We start from the raw sequence: 19,469 nt of genomic DNA, 5'->3' as shown, positions 1-19,469 counted from the left end.
TGGAGTGAGGCTGCACAAGGACACCCCGCACCGCCAACACAGCGACTGAGTATCAGAGAGGAAGGTGGCCGCAAAACCCAAGTCCCAGTTCAGAGAGAAGAGAGAATGAGGAGAAGCCATGGGATAGACGTGACCCCAGTTAGATGACGTAGCCTTCTCACCTCCAGTGGGGCAGATAAAGTTACTGTTGGCGAACTGAGGCTACGAGGCCGGCGGATCTGAGGCTCGATTAGATGGTTGTTACTGTTTGTGGCGGATCCGGATGCACCGTCTTCTGCAAGCTACGTTGGAGGCAAACACAAGTTAGCTTCGTGTGAGGCTCTCCCTGCGCGCGTGACGGGAGTGTGGACCCAACAACACAGCCAGCGGTGATGAGAGGTCTGGCCTGTTGAAAGCATGGAGGAAATGACTACGCATAATAATGGGGGGAAGGATGGGGAAACACACTCCAAGGAAATAAAAATGAATCGCCGGCCGGCATAAAAACCAGCCTCAGAAAAAAAGGGGGTTCGGAGGGATGCTACCCATTGTAATAAGCAGGCTCTTACTTTGAAATTACCTTTCCCGTCACATTTTTAAAATGGACCATTTAGGGGGAGACTGATTCAGGGCCCCAATTCTTCCTCAGGGCAAATATTATGTTTAAAAGGAATGCACTTGCGAGAAGAATTTTCTTAAACATGGGTTCTTCAGAACAACACATAAACATCAGGAACGCGGGGTTCGCGTACGTTTCGGCTTCTACTGCCTGTGACTATAAGCTGTGTGGCGATCTGCATACCTGCATGATAGGTCGAGTCCAAGTTGTGGTTCGATTGTTATGATTGACATAGTATGTGCGTCCCTTAGCATCTTTTCTCTCTTCCCAGCCTGAAGGTAGGCCCGGCGTGGTATGTACATAGGCCACTGATGGCTGTTTGTGTAAGAAATCATTATTATTTAATATCTTGCATTTGTTTTCTGATCAACTTAATAAAGTAATACATACCCAGAATTATTTGTGCTAGACAAAGTGAGTTAATTCAATGGTACCGAAAACATGAGTGCCTGGAAAACAGCAACAGGTTTCCAATAGCTTTAAACCTACTGTGAAATGAACTCCTACATGAGCCACAGGGTCAAAATCTTACAAAACTCAGTTCCAGGCCATGCAGCCTTCAACATAAAGGGTTGCTGCTAACGTGATCATAAGGAAAGAGAATAATATGACAATTCATTTTAGTTGCTGCATTTTACTGTCAAACCACGTAGAGCCTAAAAGTTATATCAAATTGTTAAATGTTACCAACTCTGAGACGGATGCCCTGAATATTTTTTCCTCAATCTAGCTGTCACAGGGATGTTCCCCTAGCTTATTCCTAAATTCTTCACCAGCTTAGGGCCCTTACACTACGTAGCTTTCGGCACGGGGGGACACACACACACAGAGTCTGTTCTCTACGAGGCCTGCTTTCACACTAGTGACTGACCAGAATATCTCAACTATTCCAGCCCGGGATGCCACCTGGCAATCTGAGGCCAGAATTCCAAAGAAGCGTGATAACTGAGGCTGTATTTCCCCCCGTCCTCCCATATGGAGTTTGTCTCCTTAAAGGGTGAATGGAGCACAGGTAGCTTCTGGGCTTAGAGACATGTGCAGTACAGAGTGACTACGGTTGGATAGTTCAAAGTGGATTGCAAAAGGCTTCCTGCGACGCTTTTGCTTGTAAGAAGCAGTCTGAGAAATGCAGGTGGGGTGGAGAGCTGCTGGAAAGCAGGGTGTCTCAAAGACTCACGGAGGCAAGGGGACGTTTGTGTGAGGCCAGTGCCGTCCAGGACGTCCTGGACGTCTGGGTGCTGCGCATGAGATCTGTAGCTGGGAAAGGGCTGCTACTCTAAGGAAGGGGTTAGGAACAAGAAGACAACCATGACTACCAAGGCTCTTGGGAGAGCGTAAAAGAAACAAGAGGCCAAACATCAGGAATAATCTCTTACGTGAGGTTACAAAAGGAAACCACTTCTTTTAGGGTACCATCTTCCCTAATTAGGATCTTCTGAAACTCCAGACATTTTACCAGGTGCCGTTTTCTCGTTTAGGCTGAAGATGTCAATCTCTTAGCCCAATCTCTCCTTGTACTCATCCCATCTTTCGTGTTCTCTACCAACTAGGTACCTTGGCAAAGAGGGTCCCCCAGTCCACTGCAAGACCTTGAACTGAAAAGCAAGATCAGGGATGCAGCCGGGTAATTTGGGGACTGCAGGCAACGAGGCTTAATATCCTATTTCATGAGCTCAAACAGCACATTCCAGAGAAAAACAGACCAGGAAGCAGCTGCCTTAATGGTTATTTCTAAAACAAATTTACCCAGCAGGGCAAGTGTACTTATCTGAAAGACAACTTTCTGCTAAAACTGCAGCAACTATTTCCTTGACATTATTCCAGATAAAGTCCCCAAGGCCCCATAATGGCAATTCCAAGGCTCTGAGTAGGTACAGTCCTGGATCTAGCTGTGGGGATACAAGAGTGGAAGAAACATCAACATGCAGACCCGATCCTTCCATGAGTACTAAAGACAGAAGAATTTGTCTACAGCTGAAAGCTCTTTCCACCCTCCTCCTCTCCCTGTGACACCAACACAAAGGAGCTATTTCCAGGCTACTTTTTATCTGGGCACTACAACAATGGATTCTGCTGACCCGATGGACTCTGTAACCTAAGTTAGTGGTTGATTAGTATTTTTGGCCAAGTACATGCTATCAAGCCTTGACATACTGTTTGTTTATATGAGGACCAAAAATGTTTTGGCTGAATGGAATACTAAATATTAAATGCTGCTTTTCGGCCTCCCCGTTGAATTACTTTTTGCAGAGAGGCAATTAGATGTGCCCTCAGAAAACTTCATTTTGGAAACCTTAAGGATAGTTTTACAGTTATAGTATCTCTGGAAAGGATATTTACAAGGAGGCTAATAAACTAAAATAACTGGGCTGTGTCACAGATAATCTCAGGACTGAGTTCCAGCAGAGTATTCCAGCAACCAGGTTACTTTCATAGATCCACAGTTAATAGGGCTAATCAGTTTATGGAAAGCTAGGAGTGTTGTAGAGAACACTGAATTTGATGAAAATGTTCCTTCTACCTTCTACTGAGAATTGAATTGGCAACCTACAATCTAGTTCCATTTACGCAAGATGGTGTTATTAAAATGGTCCTTTATAGGGTTCTTTCCAAATGACCATGAAGAACAACCTGTGCTGATGACTCCATCTGTGACTCAAAACACCACCTCCCACAGCTGGGGAGCGGGTGGGGCTCAGCTTCTACGAACAGACCACGGCAGGGGCACAGACCATGGCAGGGGCGCAGCCCTGGAGCCAACGTCAGCCTTCTCCTGCGGTGTGCGTGCAGTGCGCGCGCTTCTGCACACGTGCATTCCTTACCACCTCAAGAACATGTGAATTAATCAGGAGACAAGTTAGAAAACGGCCAGTCAGCTTAATTTAACACTTCACAGCTTTTCATCTGAATTCTACCGCTGTGTTTCACAAAGCCAAGGAGCCATTTAACTGCAGCTTCATGGTGGCTCCATTTATTTCATTAAAATGAAGAAAATTACATTGGAGCTGTAAAAGTTTCAAAATGCTTTTAAAGATGATAAACGTTTGGCGCTATCACAGATTCTCCAAGATTCACTCAGGGTATATACAGCAAAACCCCCAAACTGTGCCATGCCTCTCATTTTCTCTCAGAGAGGGCTCATGCTTAGCCAGCTGGAAAGTGGCACCAGTGCGTATTTATTTGTCATACGTCAAAGGGCTGTGGCTCCGCAGGTAAGAATCAGGGCTTGTTCATTATACTATAGAAATAAAAGCACTACCACGGAAAGAGAGCAACACCAGGATGGTTAATAAAGCCACATGGTGAGCAGTGCCCAGGGGGTGGAGGCTGAAAGGTCATCGATGTGGGAAAATTATATAAACTGTGGTGCACTCACATCACTGACTACTATGTAATAATTAATATGTCCCGAAAAATGACCACAAGTGAATAATATCAAGTTAATAACTAATACGTATATGAGATCCCACTTGTGTGTGTGTGTGTGTGTGTGTGCACGCATGTGTATGTGCGCACGCATGCATCCACGTGTATGTTTATGAGAGCACAGAGGAAGGAGTGGGATGGGGAGTCCCAGGGTAGCTCCAGGACGACACAGCACACTTCAGTGTTGCGGCTGACAGGGAGAAGGTGTAAAAGAGGGGAAAACACATGGTAGGAGATGGAACTGGAAAAGCAGAAGTAAAGGCTATTCATCACGAGGGATGGTGAGGGTGCAAAAGAAATAGACGTGATAATTTCTAATGCAGCCATAAGGTAAGTTTGCTTATTCCAGGTGAAAGATGACCAGGTACGTAGAAAGCATGAGAGCAGATAAAACATTTAGGAAATATTACTACCCAGTCTTTGAAAATAGAAAACAAAACCAAATTCCTATTTTTAATTCATTGCTGGGGGAGGGAGAGAGCACAGGCAAGAAGAAAAGCACAGTGGCAGGGCCACGGGGAGCTCATTCACATGCATCACTTCGTCCTGCCAGGTGATTCTGACCATGGAACCCAGGACGAGCCTAATTCAGTTTACCCTGTAGTTTAATATCATCAGCTATCGCAACACTCCAACACTCACAACAGGTTCCAAGGCCAACAAAATGCAAAAATGATAGTAGATGCTCATCAGCCCTGCACTCTGTTAAAATTGTTTCATGAAGTGATCTTGTCCGCCTCACAGCTCGACTCCCATGGAAATGACTAGTGCACGATAGGAAATACATGAGTTTATTTGAACTTTCTTGAATTCTACTGGAGGCTGAGCCTGGCCCACCCAACACATGCCCTCCACTGCAGCTCAATACCTTACACTGGGCTGATTTTTGCAGACTGCCACTTAGATTTTCCAGTGTACAATGCTGAGTAGTAAATTCTAACAGTATAACCAAATTGTTCCTTTAAATCAACATCTTGCAGGGAATCAGCAATCGTATATGTATTTAAAGGTGTTCTCCAGTAATAAGCAGTTACAACAAACATACAAAGTTAAAACGGTTACAACAAACATACAAAGTTAAAACAGTAAGGAAAATTCTTCCAATAGCTATAGCAGCTCCAAGCATAAACTATAAACTAGCCTGTCTTTAGGGATCAAGGAGAAAACAGGCAACTAAAGTACACAGTCGTCCAAGTTACCCACAAACATGAACAGTAGAAATTACTTAAAATAATGAGTAATAAGAATAACAGATACTTGGCTTAAAAAGACCATTTTTCTAGATCTTTTCAATTTCTTAATTATACTCTTTCCTCTCTCCTCCTAAATTATACGAACCCTTGTTCATACCTGTGAACCTGTGAGTAGGGGCCCCTGGAAGCAGAGAAAGGTCACTGGTTCATGCTTGTGATACAAAAAATCTAACCCAGCCTTTGAAACGTGGTACAGGAAATGTATAACTGAAAATTCACATGTATAATTGCATGCAATTCCTGTGGCTTCCTTGATTCTCCTCCAACCAAAATATTTTACCCAAGTCTTCTAAACACATGGGAAAAGCTTATCAGGAGTACAAACACTAAAAGGCAGAAATAGACTCTACATGTTCAGATTAAAATGCACTTTAAACAAAGCTTGACAGTATTCCTCATAAAACTATACGGGACTAAAAATCAATTCGTTTTACCCAGTACCTTCAAACAGTGTGAAAGTGAGAGGTTTAAAATAAGAAGCATGCAGCTCTGTGGCACATAAGAAGCTGTTCTTATCAAAAAAAGAAGAAAAAAGTGTAGAGTCACCATTACCCCAAATATTAAAACTAACCCACAGTTTTGCCATTAATGTCTGAACGAGGGTATCATTACCGTTGGAGCCTCACCACCCGTGACAGTTGAAGAACGTGCTCTCCCAGCTGGGGCACTGGGCTGTTAAATGATAATTTACATCAGTGAAATGCATTTCGGGAGACCACCCATTGCTTATTGAATCAGGAATCAGTGCTGGTGCAGTCAGGAAGGCAGGTGACATGAATCAAAATCTCTGCAATCCACCCGGTCCAAATAAAGTTGAGCAACCACTGATGACCAGAAGGAAAAGAGGAACAGGATCACCCTCCCATCCAGAGAAGGCTCAGGGTGCAGCCCTGATCTGGGTAAACGATGAACTGACAACCTCAACAATGTGAGATGTCTTATGAAAAAAAAAAAGGAAAGCACCACTATTGTGCCCCCACTGTTAAATAATTAGCAGATGATTAAATGTCAAACTCAGAAATTCAGGTAAGAGGCCACTGGTGATCAGTGAGTTCACAGCTTCACAGAGCACAAGGAAAGAGGGAAGAATCATCAGTTTTCAGGGAAGTGAGCTCTTTTGGCCAATAAAACTGACACTGATTTTTGAAAAGGAGAGAAAGCACCATTAATTCATCAAGGAAAATCACAGAATCATGTGAAGAGTATCCCACTAGTCCATCACAGCTGATTGTTCTGTTTTGGGGGAGGCCTGTACTACATCCCAGAAAGGATGCTCTTGTCAAGCTTCTGACCTACCAGCCCTTTCCAGGTATGCCACAACGCATCTATTATGTTGATTACTCAGTTGACTAATGTACTATTCATTCTGTAAACATAAAAGACTTAAAGCCTAGGCAAAAAAGGTCCTTTGAAGTGGAGCAAAAATGTACACAACAGGGAAGACACCATGATTGCAAAACCTGTTAAGTGCAATCTTTCTTTCCCTTCTTCAATTTTATATGCAATAAACAATGATCATTTCATTGCAAACAATTTCATATGCAATAAACAAGCACTACCAATGACCAAGGATTTGTTGTAATAAAAAAAATTGGTCAAGGTCAAACATCCAGTTAAGCATGCTGAAACCACATAATGTTTTCTCCTCCAAAACAAGAAACAAATTTACATAAAATTTACTTTTAATGTGTTTATGAAACATCTCCCAAAGCAGTTCTGGTCTGCTTTCCAATCAGAATATTCATTTTTATTTATGTCCTATATTATTAAATACGCTTTACACTTCTATATTTCCTGCTAGTTATGAAAATTGTGGGAAAGTGGGAATTATAGTGGGAACAAATTATATATTGCGTCAGTAGAGCTGCCTTTGAAGAGGCGGCACAGAGGCTTTGTGGGTTAAGAGTTTAGGCCATTAGTAATGGAAAGGACTTCTTGCTGCCCACCCAGAAGAGTTCTTCCTATGTTCTTGAGATACAAACACAGCTCCAGGGACCAAATGAAGTTTTTAAAAAAGGAATTGTTAGTGTTTAGGTCAAGTAAGCACATCAGAATTGGTATTAATTTGGATGGAAAAGCAAAACAATGGAGTTTTTAGCATTTCAGAGACTTTGGTGACAATAACAACTCTTCGTATTGGAAATTCACTCTCCTTGGGCAATTTGCTAGGACATTTGAATGTCTTACGTATATGGTAAATGGATTTGCACAGGAAAAACTCTTCCTCAGTAGCCCAGATGATTTTAAATAAAAGCCCAAAGAGCCAGTTGATGGCTGGAAATGAGCATGGGTTACCGGTGGCAGATGAGCCTGCTCTGCGACTGCGTCGGTGACACTGCAGGACCTCAACCTCGAGGAAGGCTCTCTCTGCTGAAGGGGAGGAAAGGACGCGGAGCATCAGGGACACATATTCTGAGAAACGAGTTTCACTGGTTTAAAAAATATATCACTCAAGCCTAGTCACTGCTCTTTAATATTTGAAGGTAATTAAATGAAACACCATCTTTTCGGGGTAATGAGAGTAATCTTTTAAGGAGTCAAGGATCTTCCACTGTCATTTTCAAGTGTCTTAAGCAGATGGGATAGAAATAACATTAAAAATAAGAGGCCAAGGGCTTCCCTGGTGGCGCAGTGGTTGAGAGTCTGCCTGCCGATGCAGGGGACACGGGTTCGTGCCCCGGTCCGGGAAGATCCCACATGCCACGGAGCGGCTGGGCCCGTGAGCCATGGCCGCTGAGCCTGCGCGTCCGGAGCCTGTGCTCTGCAACGGGAGAGGCCACAACGGTGAGAGGCCCGCATACAGCAAAAAAAAAAAAAAAAAGAGGTCAAAACAGGAAAGGGGACTCCACAGATAACATTCGAGTGCTGCTCTAATAATGGAAAAAAGAAGCTAGAAGTCCTGAATTCTGCTTTGAGACGCAACCTCTGGGTAAATTCTAGTGGAACACGAATAGAGGAAGAGATACTGACATACAGTTATTAAACATTTATTGACTACTGTGACCAGTGACAAAGAATCAGTTGGATTCTATTTCCAGGGGAACTCAAATATAATCTTCGGCTACTTCTGAAGGGTTAGGTATTTATACCTTCAGCTTCTGAATGGAGTTCAGGAGTTGTACAGAACAGGAATGAAGGAAAATAGGTATGGTTAATCTAAAAAAAAAAATCTAGAGTGTAAAGTATAATATGTTCCTCTCACTTGTTTGTATTAATCTATATGGTTAAAAAAAAAAAAAAAGACCACAGATCAGCAACAGGTCACACACACACAAGGCAGGGGTCTAATTAGTAACAGGTCTGTACACGGGACAAATCTGTAGCATTTCCTCACTTTTAATATTTTGCCATCAGGAAAATGGGGTAAGGTCAAAGACAGGCTCTGAGGCAGTAAATGGGAAGCTTTTCAAGTCTTTTCACAACGGTTAGCGTGAAGGATTCATCCTTTAGTAAAAGTTCATGCTGTTGTCCTTGAATACAGAGTGACCTTGACAAGCAAAACTGGAGAAGAACCCCCTACCCCTCTCTTTCCTAGGCACTGTTATTTAATAGTTGAACCAGACTCAACATGAACTTAAAATAATTCCGACACTTGCACTTGGATCTTAAAGATATTTTATGAACCTAGAATAATTAATGCAGAAGCTCCCTATAAAAATAATACGAGATGATAGCTTAATATCAGTGCTGCCTAAAATGATGGCTTTTCACTTGGTACACTAAAGGTATACCACTGCTATGCTTCTGGCAGTACTTACTTCCTTTCATAGTGTTTTAAATATATGGTTTCCTTGCTTATGTTGTTTCCATAGCATAGTTTTATCAGTTCAAATATCCCATATATGCAAACTCCTTTTTTTTCCTGCCTCTATAGTACTAAATTTTCGTCTCAGTGATATTTCTCTTTCTGAAGGACATTCATAGAATTTTAATATAAAAACACATTAACTGAGTAATCGGTGCAACTCATGATATGGGCCAATGGTGTCTTTTAAAACAAAAACACGTAACTGAAGGAGTAACAATTTTGTGAGTACTTACTGGCTTTTACATTTTATGTAGTCCTCCTATTCATTTACATTTGATATGGCTGTAATGATGACTATTTTTCTAGGATGCCATTTTCAGCAGAGGGACGACCATCATTTACTACAGTACATCTGTAGGTTCAATTTCTCAAGAGACACTGAGACTGCACTGCTTCTCAATTTTATGCATGAGCAGGAATTTTCTGTGGGCTTTTTCTGCAAAGCGTTGTGTTGTCAAACACAGATGTCTTCATGGCTGATTCTGTTGCTTCTCATTGGGGCTTAGCCCCACCTGAAGCATCTACAATGAATTTCCCTGATGGCTAAGAACCCAAGTTCAAATGCTACCCTGGTGACAGTGTCACAATTTCACCACCTTTCTCAAGGATTGGTACTCTGGGACTTGGAAGATGTCTTCTATCTCCTGTTCTAACCTTGTCTTGGATGGGTCACTTAAAATCATGTCTTCATCTGTGAAACGAGGATGATAAAGCACACAGAGTATGACGTAAGAGGATTAACCTGGAGATCCAATGTCTCCCAGGTCCCAGTGTGCACACCACCTTTATGACAAAGGTACTCTTCATGAACCTTTGGCTGGGAAAAGAAATTCTACAAGGTTAAAGCTGATGAAACACAAGTCATAGATTTGAGTTTTTTATGAATCAAGAAAGATTTTCACCTGCTTGGGCTAATTTTGGTATAGTCCTGCTTCTCCTAGGGAAGGAGGAACTTTGGAAAATGTCAGAGTTATCTGGGAGCCAGAAGACAAGACTATTACTTACAATCAAAGAACCAAACTGCTCCCCATTGGAGTCCGGAGTGATCTGAAGCCGTCTGCTCAGCTCCTCAGACAGCTCCTGGGGGCTGGTCCGAGACACAGGCGAGGCGGGTGGTGGAGGCAGCACCAGGCTGAGGGAGTCTCCACTGATGCTCACTTCTTCCGAAATGGTCTCCCAAGGCTACCAAGGAACAAGACGCTGTGGTAACTGCTAGGACGAGGGACCTTCTCATTCCCCGTCCCAGTAATAACCCTTATGATAACTGTAATTCACATTTACTGAGCACTCAGGAGGCACACAACATTCTCAGGATCCATAGGGAAATAAAGACTACCCTGATTAACAGATGCGGACACTGAAGCAGAGGGAATAGCTTGCTCAAGGTAACAGAGCTAGGAAGTGGTGGGGTCAGGACTTGAGCCAAGGAAGCCTGGTCCCAGGGTCTGTGCTCTTAGCCCCTTTGTAATAGTGCCTCTCTGAGCAGTGCTTTGCTTCTACCACTTGATACTACCTGCATGGGTTAAAAAAATATTCTCAGGAATTTGTTTATGATTTTCGTGAATTGTCTTTTACTCTAACCGTTGAGGATTCACAATGAAAACAGCAGAGATGCTATAAGCTGTAAGTAAGCCCTGGTATAAAGTAACTTTTAGTGAATTTATTACAGCATCATTCGTGTTGCTTTTCTAATTTTGATCACTGGAACATTTTATGAATGATCTTCCTAATGCAGTGTTTAAAAAGAATGGATTTCTAATACGTAAACAGAGTTGTTAAGGCAGCATGGAAGTTATGGTTTGCTGCCTTGCTAACCTGCTGTTCAATTTATATATATTCTTCCCCAGTAATTTACCATAAGCATTTAAGGGTAAACTTATGAACATTTCTATTCACCCAAATTTCTATTTTCTTGGTAACAAATCTCTTTCACTATGTCAAAATTACTCAGTAAAAACTTGTATTTGGTACCCAAACAAGTTACAGGGCTACTTCAACTGCTCAAAGATGATAACCATGCTGCCATTTAACAAGAGATGGTTAGACTCTGGGGAAAAATAAAGCATAAAGTGAAAACATCTTAAGATTTCCATGCTAAAAATAATGTCATTCCCTTTTGTAGTAATGTAAACTATGTGTACTCATCAAAGATGGCTTTGTAAGCACTTTCTAAGTTACTAAATATCCCGATGGTCAACAATCAGCCACGAGACCATGATCCTCCCTTTTTACACAGATCTACTGAGACAAGAAATTACGACACAGGATCAGCCTGGAGAACATGGCCAGGAGGCGCTCCAGGGAGTGTGCCGCCAGAGCAGGAAGTCCTACCTCAGGGCCGTCTCCGCCCTCGCTGGGGTCCACCTCCAGATCCTCGCTGATGTGTCTGCGTGAGCGGAAGCGCCGATGCGCTGCCTCCTGGTTGATCTGCCGGATGTTGCTGTCAGACTCGGAGGACACATCCCTGGGAGCGCGGGGTGAGGGTGGGAGTCAGGAGAGCCGGTACTGACACCTGGCACTTCAACACCAGCCGACACCCACCAAGGGCCTGACACCTAATACAGTGTCAGTGCTGTCACGCGCAACACTGACAATCAGCTGGCCGTTCGGCGGGAGAATCTGCCACCATCTCTTGGCTAAAGCATTCTCCTAGGTCCCTTTCATTGAAATACAGTCTTTAAATGCATCTGTCCCAATATTTTTGAGTATCTTTCAGGCATATACTGCAGCATGTATTTTAGTGTTTAAGAAAGAAGAGAAATCAAAGTCCTCCATCCATCTGCCCCAGTGACAAGGGAGGCCTCTTGAAGGAGAGGTGAGCTCACACTCATGGCCAGTCCGTGATGACCCCTCTCTAGGAGTCCAGCAATGACAGGGCTGCAACTTCTGGTCACCAACAATTAACCAATGAGTACAAATAGTACCAACTCAAAGCTGGGGTCTGGAGGGAGATGCTCCTGACCCAACGTGAACTTCTTCGGCCTCTGAGGATCTCATTCTGACAGACTCTCAGAAGCATGACACTGCATTTCTCCCTGTTAAACTCCTTTTTAAAATTCACAAACATCAGGCAATAACCTCCCAAATCAACTGGGATTTGAGGAATGCTGCAACTTCATAGTCTCTTTTTTATTGGGGGGGGGACGTCATGTAACTCTCTTAATTCAGGATGTGAAAAGCATTGAGTCAATCTTGAAAACTTTTGCACTAAATTACAGGCAATTCTCCTTTGGGAGAAATACTACTTGGAGGCTTTTAGAGTAGAAGTTTAAATGTCAAAATGTTTTTCAGAGTAAACTCTTACAGACTCTTTCAATAAGACACCATATTCAGTTAAAAAATGACGCTGCAGGGCTTCCCTGGTGGCGCAGTGGTTGAGAGTCCGCCTGCCGGTGCATGGGACATGGGTTCGTGCCCCAGTTTGGGAAGATCCCACATGCCGCGGAGCGGCTGGGCCCGTGAGCCATGGCTGCTGAGCCTGTGCGTCCGGAGCCTGTGCTCCGCGATGGGAGAGGCCACAGCAGTGAGAGGCCGGCGTACAGCAACAACAACAAAAAAAAAATGATGCTGCAAATTAATATTTCAAAATATTTGAAAACATTATTTCAGACTAAATGAAATCCAGTATCAATCAAGGACCCTCATTATAGACTCTTCCTAAAACATAGGTTTTAAAACATTCTAATGACTCTCAAGCTAACTTATACTATTTTCCTACATTTCCCCCAAAGAACATGCTGGGCTCCTGTAACAGTGAATGGTCTGCAATAAGCAGCACTGTTTGCAAATAAACAGGTGACTCTTTAACGCCAGTTTCCAAGAGAGTCTGAATATTTCCACCAAAAATCTTTACATTTTTTAGCTTTACTGGTAAAGGGACACTATGAAGGTTACCTTTCTTTAATCCACATTAAAATAAAAACTCTTGTTATTAAGATCTGAATGAAGTTTTACTGCCCAATATACCAATTTTTAAAACCTAGGGCTTCCCTGGTGGTGCAGTGGTTGAGAGTCCGCCTGCCGATGCAGAGAACGCGGGTTCGTGCCCCGGTCCGGGAAGATCCCACATGCCGCGGAGCGGCTGGGTCCGTGAGCCATGGCCGCTGAGCCTGCGCGTCCCGAGCCTGTGCTCCGCAACGGGAGAGGCCACAACAGTGAGAGGCCCACGTACCACAAAAAAAAAAAAAAATAAAAAAAAAATAAAACCTAACAGAAATATACATTTTGCATATTTTATAGTTGTATTAAACTATAACTGGACTAAAAATAGTACGTTAGGCAGAGGACTCCTCAGAAAAAAATCGCATAAGGCCATAGAGAAACTAATTAAAATCAAGGGACACACAAGTATACTAACACAATTTCTGAAACCACCAAAACAGGATGATAAAAAATAACACTCTCTTGGATATGTTAGAAAATATAATATTGTCTTTGTGATTTTATACTGCTGCCGTGATTTTTATAGGACATTCAATTCAATTTCACTTTATAATGACTGGCCTTACTGAAAAATATTGTATATATAAAAGTTTCATCAAAATTTTAAATCTTCACTTGAAATGTCAGGTGTCACTTAGTCAATACCAAATGTGTGTTCTGGGTTATAACACACACTTGAATTGTTACAGGGATTTCGGAGAGGTTGAAAAGAATAAGGCTTTAATATTGCTATGTTTGTATTTTCTATCTCTCAGAAGAATATAAAAATTCCATTACTCTGGAAGGACTTATTTTTTTTTAAAGGAGCATTTAAAATCAATTATGCTAATCCTCCTTATCCAACATGCTTGAATAATTAGTAATCAGTGTGAACCAGAAACAACTAAATAGCATAAAGAAGAAAGATATCTCTGATTCTGAAATTCCAACCCTGGGCTTTTTTATGGTCTTTAGTGATAAAATGAAAATGTTCATACAAGGAAGGCCTTTGCCCTTAAATAAGCAATTAAACGAGAGGGCTGTTGAAACTGACAGGAAGTTTAAATGGTCACTAATAGGAAGATGAACATTTAAAAATATGTTTGAGCTGGCAAATTAAAACAGAAACATGACTTTATTGGGGGCAGGGAAAAATTTAAGAAGTGGCTATTTCAATGTGCTTCAGTCATTAATTTCACATATATAGTCTTCATTTGACTTTCATGGGAAATATACAAATTAATAAAGAGAAGAAAACCCATAAATTTATCAAATTCAGTGCCAATTAAGATCAGTGTGTCTGATCATTTACTTTCATATACATCAGTGACTCATGATGACCGGAGTCATTAAGATAGATTAAATTACTGCTAAGATGGGAGACGGCCAAAGTGGTTTAGAAAGAGAAGTACTGAAAAGAGTTAAAGTAAGTGTTCTGAGTCTAACAAGTTCATCTATGGTCTTAATGCAATTCCTTCATGATTTTAAACTTGTGCTTTTAACAGTAAAATGTTTACAGTTTACATTTAAATCGGATAAGGACTATTCTAAAATTAGAGGCATTTTAAAGGCCACTGTCTGACCTGAGAGGGCTGGGGAATGTTCTGTGGCCGCCTTCCGTCTGGAAGCTCTGCATCCAGGCCTGGACAGTTCACTAAACCACATGCCTGTACCCACTTTCAGAAGTGACTCATCTGTAGTCATTCATTCAATTAAAAGCTCCTACCTTGTGCCAGGTGCTAGGGGTTGATTTGTGCGTAGGAAACCACAGTCCCTGCTCATACAGGCAGTAAGAGTATTATGTGCCCTGTGTCCTGACAGGGAGGCACAGGGCTTTCAGAGAGACCAGGACAGAAGACGTCCGGTGCTCCCAGAGGAAGGGATAGTAGGCTGACATCGGAAGGTTACCAGGGGAAGGGGCACGTTCTGGCTTTATTTTTTTGGGGGGGATTAGGGGTCAGCACATCCATGGGGCCAAGAAGAAGAGAAAGTAATCAGAAAGCAGCTATGCATGATCAGACCGCTCTACGTTTCTTTTCTTTTTTTTTTTCTGTGGTACGCAGGCCTCTCACTGTTGCGGTCTCTCCCGTTGCGGAGCACAGGCTCCGGACGCGCAGGCTCAGCGGCCATGGCTCACGGGCCTAGCCGCTCCGCGGCATGTGGGATCCTCCTGGACCGGGCCACGAACCCGTGTCCCCTGCATTGGCAGGCGGACTCTCAACCACTGCGCCACCAGGGAAGCCCCCGCTCTATGTTTCTGACTGTGGCTGGCAAGAGGCAGGGTGAGGAGGACCCTGTAATAAGAGCCTGAGGGCAACAGGATGTCAATGAGGACTTTTCAGGGGCTGAAGTCTGGAGCACAAGTCTGTAGCAAACCGGGTAAGAAATGAGAGTCTCCACGACAGTCTTAATTCTCTGCGCAGTGTGTGATCCTCACTTCTCTATCTGACTTCCTCAGATATAGCCTTTTAATAAAGACCCTTCTTAACATCCATTCCCCCCAACCCAAACTTGCAGTATTCTGTGAAAACTGAGTTAAGCAAAAAATCATTTTTGAATTAAAACAACACATTAAAATAACCTGGAGGGCTTGAGGGCTTCTGGTCAAGCCAAATAAAGTTAAGGAAAAAGAATCCCAAATTCTCAAACAGTTCAGACGGGATGAGGAGGTTATTGTGAAAACCGAATCTTTTTCCTCAACTAACTTTTCTCTTGCTTTCTAGAAGTCATGCTTGGTGCAAAGGAGGTACCTGGCAGGTCCCACCCGGAGCTCTGAGACGTCCTTCCTGGCTCAGCTGCCTCACTGATATGGACCATCATGCCACTGATTTCTCCCTAAACTACAGGTGAACATGAACTTGGCAGAACCACAGTTTCCCTACAGCATTTATACAAGTGAGAGCTTGGATAAATTCCCTCATTAGAGTTTCACAACTCTGAGGCAGAGAAAGTAGCAATTGTCCCCAGTTACCTCCTAAATACAGACTTCGGGTGCATAATTATTAATGAAAGTGAACATTTTTCTATACATGTACTGGCCATCAGTCCTTCTTTGTGAGCTGCTAGTAGTCACTTTTCTACAGAGGTCATGATGCTGTGGTCCCCAGAGAGTGCTGTTTTCAGGTATTCCTTTCCTATGACCTTTAGCAAAGGTAGATAAAGGTACTTTGCTTAGGGTACTGCTACCAAGATTCTTCTGATCACTACACGTAACCAAGCCCAAGGCGGTTACTTTTTTTCTTTTAAACTACAAATAACTAGAGTAGTCAAATGGCTTACAACAGTTTTAACAGCTATGGTCATTAATCAAAGGGAAATAGTAAAAATAATAATAATAAAAATTAATTAATTAATTAATTAATTAAAGGAATCAACGAAACCATTTCCATTTATATTTCTATGGGAAAAAATTACAACAAAGAAGAGTTCAACATCATCTGGATGTTGGGATATTTATGCTGTCCTGGGAACAATGAACTGATGCACACACCGTGTGGTCCAAAGCTGACCAAGGACAGCTGATATTCATGAGAACCCACGTAGGGGCTTAGGAAGGACTGGTTATTCACTGCTGCAGATTCTGCAAGCTTTTTCTCTAAACCAAACAAAATCTAGACTATACTTCTTGGCCACCTTTCCTACCTATGCAGGTCATCTTTGCAATTTCTAAAGATAAAAGGGTTACTGACAACACCATCCATCACATTGCTAATACTTGCTAAAAACCATCATTAGCAAATTTCCTTCAGAGTCTGGATTACAGAGAAAATTATCTCACCTCATATACTTGCTTTTATTCATATTGAAAATTATACAAGTTAGTGGTAATTACCTACTTGTCTTGACTGCTAGGGAGGTCATGATTTCTAGGACAATTTTTTCCTTTTCTGTTTTTAATATTTTGTTTTTGCCTTTTATTGTATATTCATAGTTTTAGGTCTTGCTGTATACTATCATTCAAAAAACAAGCTGCTTCAAATCCTTTTTTATAGTAGTTGAGGTTTAACCAGTGTTTATTTGCCATCATTAGATAAAAAATTGTCGAGTGAACAAAACAGTAATCAATTCACTGTATCCCTGAGGCTGGCAAGGGATTAGAACAAACCGTAATTACCAGCTGTGAATTAGCAACCCTCCCATGTGTTTGTAATTATATCAAGGGGGTGATCTATACATTTTCCAAAAAGGAAAAGAAAAATTTTGAGAGAGTTTCCAAATCAAATAATTATGGAATAAAAATCCAGAAAGTTAAAGAGCCAATATGTTTGCTATTTTCCATGATGGGTTAAGCCAGGAGAGGAAGCTGAAGAAGGGGAAAGTGAGGTAATCACCAAACATAAGATAAACCAAGGAAACATAACCCCTGCTTTACGTCTCACGAATCTACATAAAGAAGTCCTACAGGGCTTCCCTGGTGGCGCAGTGGTTGAGAGTCCGCCTGCTGATGCAGGGGATGTGGGTTTGTGCCCCGGTCTGGGAGGATCCCACATGCCGCGGAGCGGCTGGGCCCGTGAGCCATGGCCGCTGAGCCTGCGCATCCGGAGCCTGTGCTCCGCAACGGGAGAGGCCACAACAGTGAGAGACCCGCGTACCGCAAAACAAAAAAAAAAAGAAAAAAAAGAAAAAAAAAGAAGTCCTACAAAATAAATTAGTGCATGTTTACAACAGGAGAACCTGATTCCAAGGCAAGAGCTTCTTTACAACCTACAAACTCAGGCTCCCACGCTCGTTAACTCCACGAAGAGGAATCCTGTTGTACTGCACAACCACGTGCTTTCACCGGTACAAGATGTACTTCCCAACCTCGTCCCAAAGCGCTGCCACGTGTGCACCTGACTGCAGAGTGTGGGGACGTGTTCCTGACCATCGACGGTACTCACATTAGGCTGGGTCGGTGCCACTGGGTGGTCCGGTTGTTGTGGTTGACATAGTAAGTGCGACCCAAGTTGTCCACCTTTTCTTCCCACCCGGGGGGCAGGGGAGGGGGGGGAAGTTCCTCCTGGTGCTGCGACGCCGAGTCATTCGAGTCAACGACTTCCCAGCCGGGCTGTGGAGCACAATCAGAGGGGAGATGGTGAGGCTGCTTTGGTGGCTACAGTGCGTCTGTGCCCTTCGTCCTCGCTCCTGTGCTCTCCGGCTCTGATGGTGGCTTCCTGTGCCACATTTAAAGAAATTCCCAAAATAGGGCAAAAAAAAAAATCAACTCTAGGAGCGTCTCAAAAATATTCTGAGCCGTGGCCAATGAACTGCGCTGCCCTCTAACAAGATGACACTGCAGGGTGCCACTCGGATGGGGATCTGCACAGGCTGTCACGTTACCTGAGTCACATTACACTCTTTTCATATTTCGTGTTTGTTATTTTGACCTGAAGGCCTCCGGGGCCGTACAAAGCCTTGCCGATGATACGGGTCACACTACAGCTGTCATCTTTTCAACACCTCCGTAAGGTAAGAGGGAGCTGGGAAGATGAGCCCTGCAGCACGTGTGTTCTCGCAGAATCCGTGGCCTGCCCGGGCGTCAGGAGGCCCGGGGCGCACTTGCTCCCCGGGGAGGACAGCATGGAGGCGGCTGCAGGAGGAGGGGAAGCTCCTGGGCTGCAGGGAGGACGAGCAGCCAGGCAGCCAGGAGCTGCTTCCTACTCAGCCACCATTCCCCACCTGCTGCCGCCGCATCAACAGGCTTCCTGGTACCAGAGTCAGAGGTGCTTTTTTTGCAACACATATTTTCGGCATTAAGTATTCCTTCCTGACATTCCCTAGTAAAGTCACTGGAAAATTAAGTAATTCACTGATTACTACAGTTGGAAGGTTGGAAGAGTGTGAAAAAAAAAATTCCTTGGATTTGAGATAAAAATCTGTGGATGTGCTGATGAAATCTTAACATTCAAGACTGCCTACCACCCACTTCAGTCCTTCTCACAGAGAGAGATGAAAGCTTGCACATGAAACACTGCCTGGTAATATGACCTCTGGGTCTGAGGGGGGTTCCGTTAACTTGCCCATAATGCATTATTCACACATCATGTATATGCAACAGCTGCAAACAGATGTGCAAATAAGCCACAGAGAGGTCTTGTAAACGGACATTTTCAGAACAATATGAGAATTTGTCTAACAAAACAGCACCATCCGAAGCCTGAGCTGAGAAGGTACCCATGGTAGAGGTACATGACTGGAGAGTTAAAAGGTGGCCTTGCCAGGAGGGAACAAAAGAAAATTCCTCTGGACAGCTAATTCCAAAACGGCATTTCTACCCCATGCACGTTCTCACCTGTGTGCCAAATGAGTAAGAAACTTGGATGAGTCCCTCAATTATTTTAGCCACTTGAAGCAATTCCAAGTGCTAAAAGGAATTTACAAAGAGCTCCAAGTCCAAAGAAATAAGACAATTAAATATGTGGGGAGAATTTCACATGGCGGTGGGCTGTTAATAAAACAGGGGTATAGCAGTTTAGAAAGAGAC

The 19,469-nt window shown here is 43.1% G+C and overlaps 1 protein-coding gene across 4 annotated transcripts in view; it reads right to left on the bottom strand.

Moving 5' to 3' along the window:
• NEDD4L (NEDD4 like E3 ubiquitin protein ligase) overlaps positions 1–19,469 on the bottom strand; it is a gene marked incomplete at its 5' end in the record, with an annotated part of 347,403 nt that overhangs the window by 55,378 nt on the left and 272,556 nt on the right. Inside the window, 7 exons of one of the 4 annotated variants that reach the window (XM_079718200.1) lie at positions 162–281; positions 782–913; positions 5,890–5,949; positions 7,573–7,647; positions 10,091–10,267; positions 11,417–11,549; positions 17,887–18,053. In XM_079718200.1, coding sequence (XP_079574326.1) covers positions 162–281; positions 782–913; positions 5,890–5,949; positions 7,573–7,647; positions 10,091–10,267; positions 11,417–11,549; positions 17,887–18,053 — 864 coding nt within the window. The remainder of the gene's footprint in view (positions 1–161; positions 282–781; positions 914–5,889; positions 5,950–7,572; positions 7,648–10,090; positions 10,268–11,416; positions 11,550–17,886; positions 18,054–19,469) is intronic. The other 3 variants (XM_079718201.1, XM_079718202.1, XM_079718203.1) reach the window with 3 other exon arrangements.

Source organism: Hyperoodon ampullatus, assembly GCF_949752795.1.
Source record: "Hyperoodon ampullatus genome assembly, chromosome: 13".
Taxonomy (NCBI): domain Eukaryota; kingdom Metazoa; phylum Chordata; class Mammalia; order Artiodactyla; family Ziphiidae; genus Hyperoodon; species Hyperoodon ampullatus.
The sequence above is the reverse complement of the archived record's forward strand: the minus strand, read 5'-3'. Positions and strand labels throughout refer to the sequence as shown.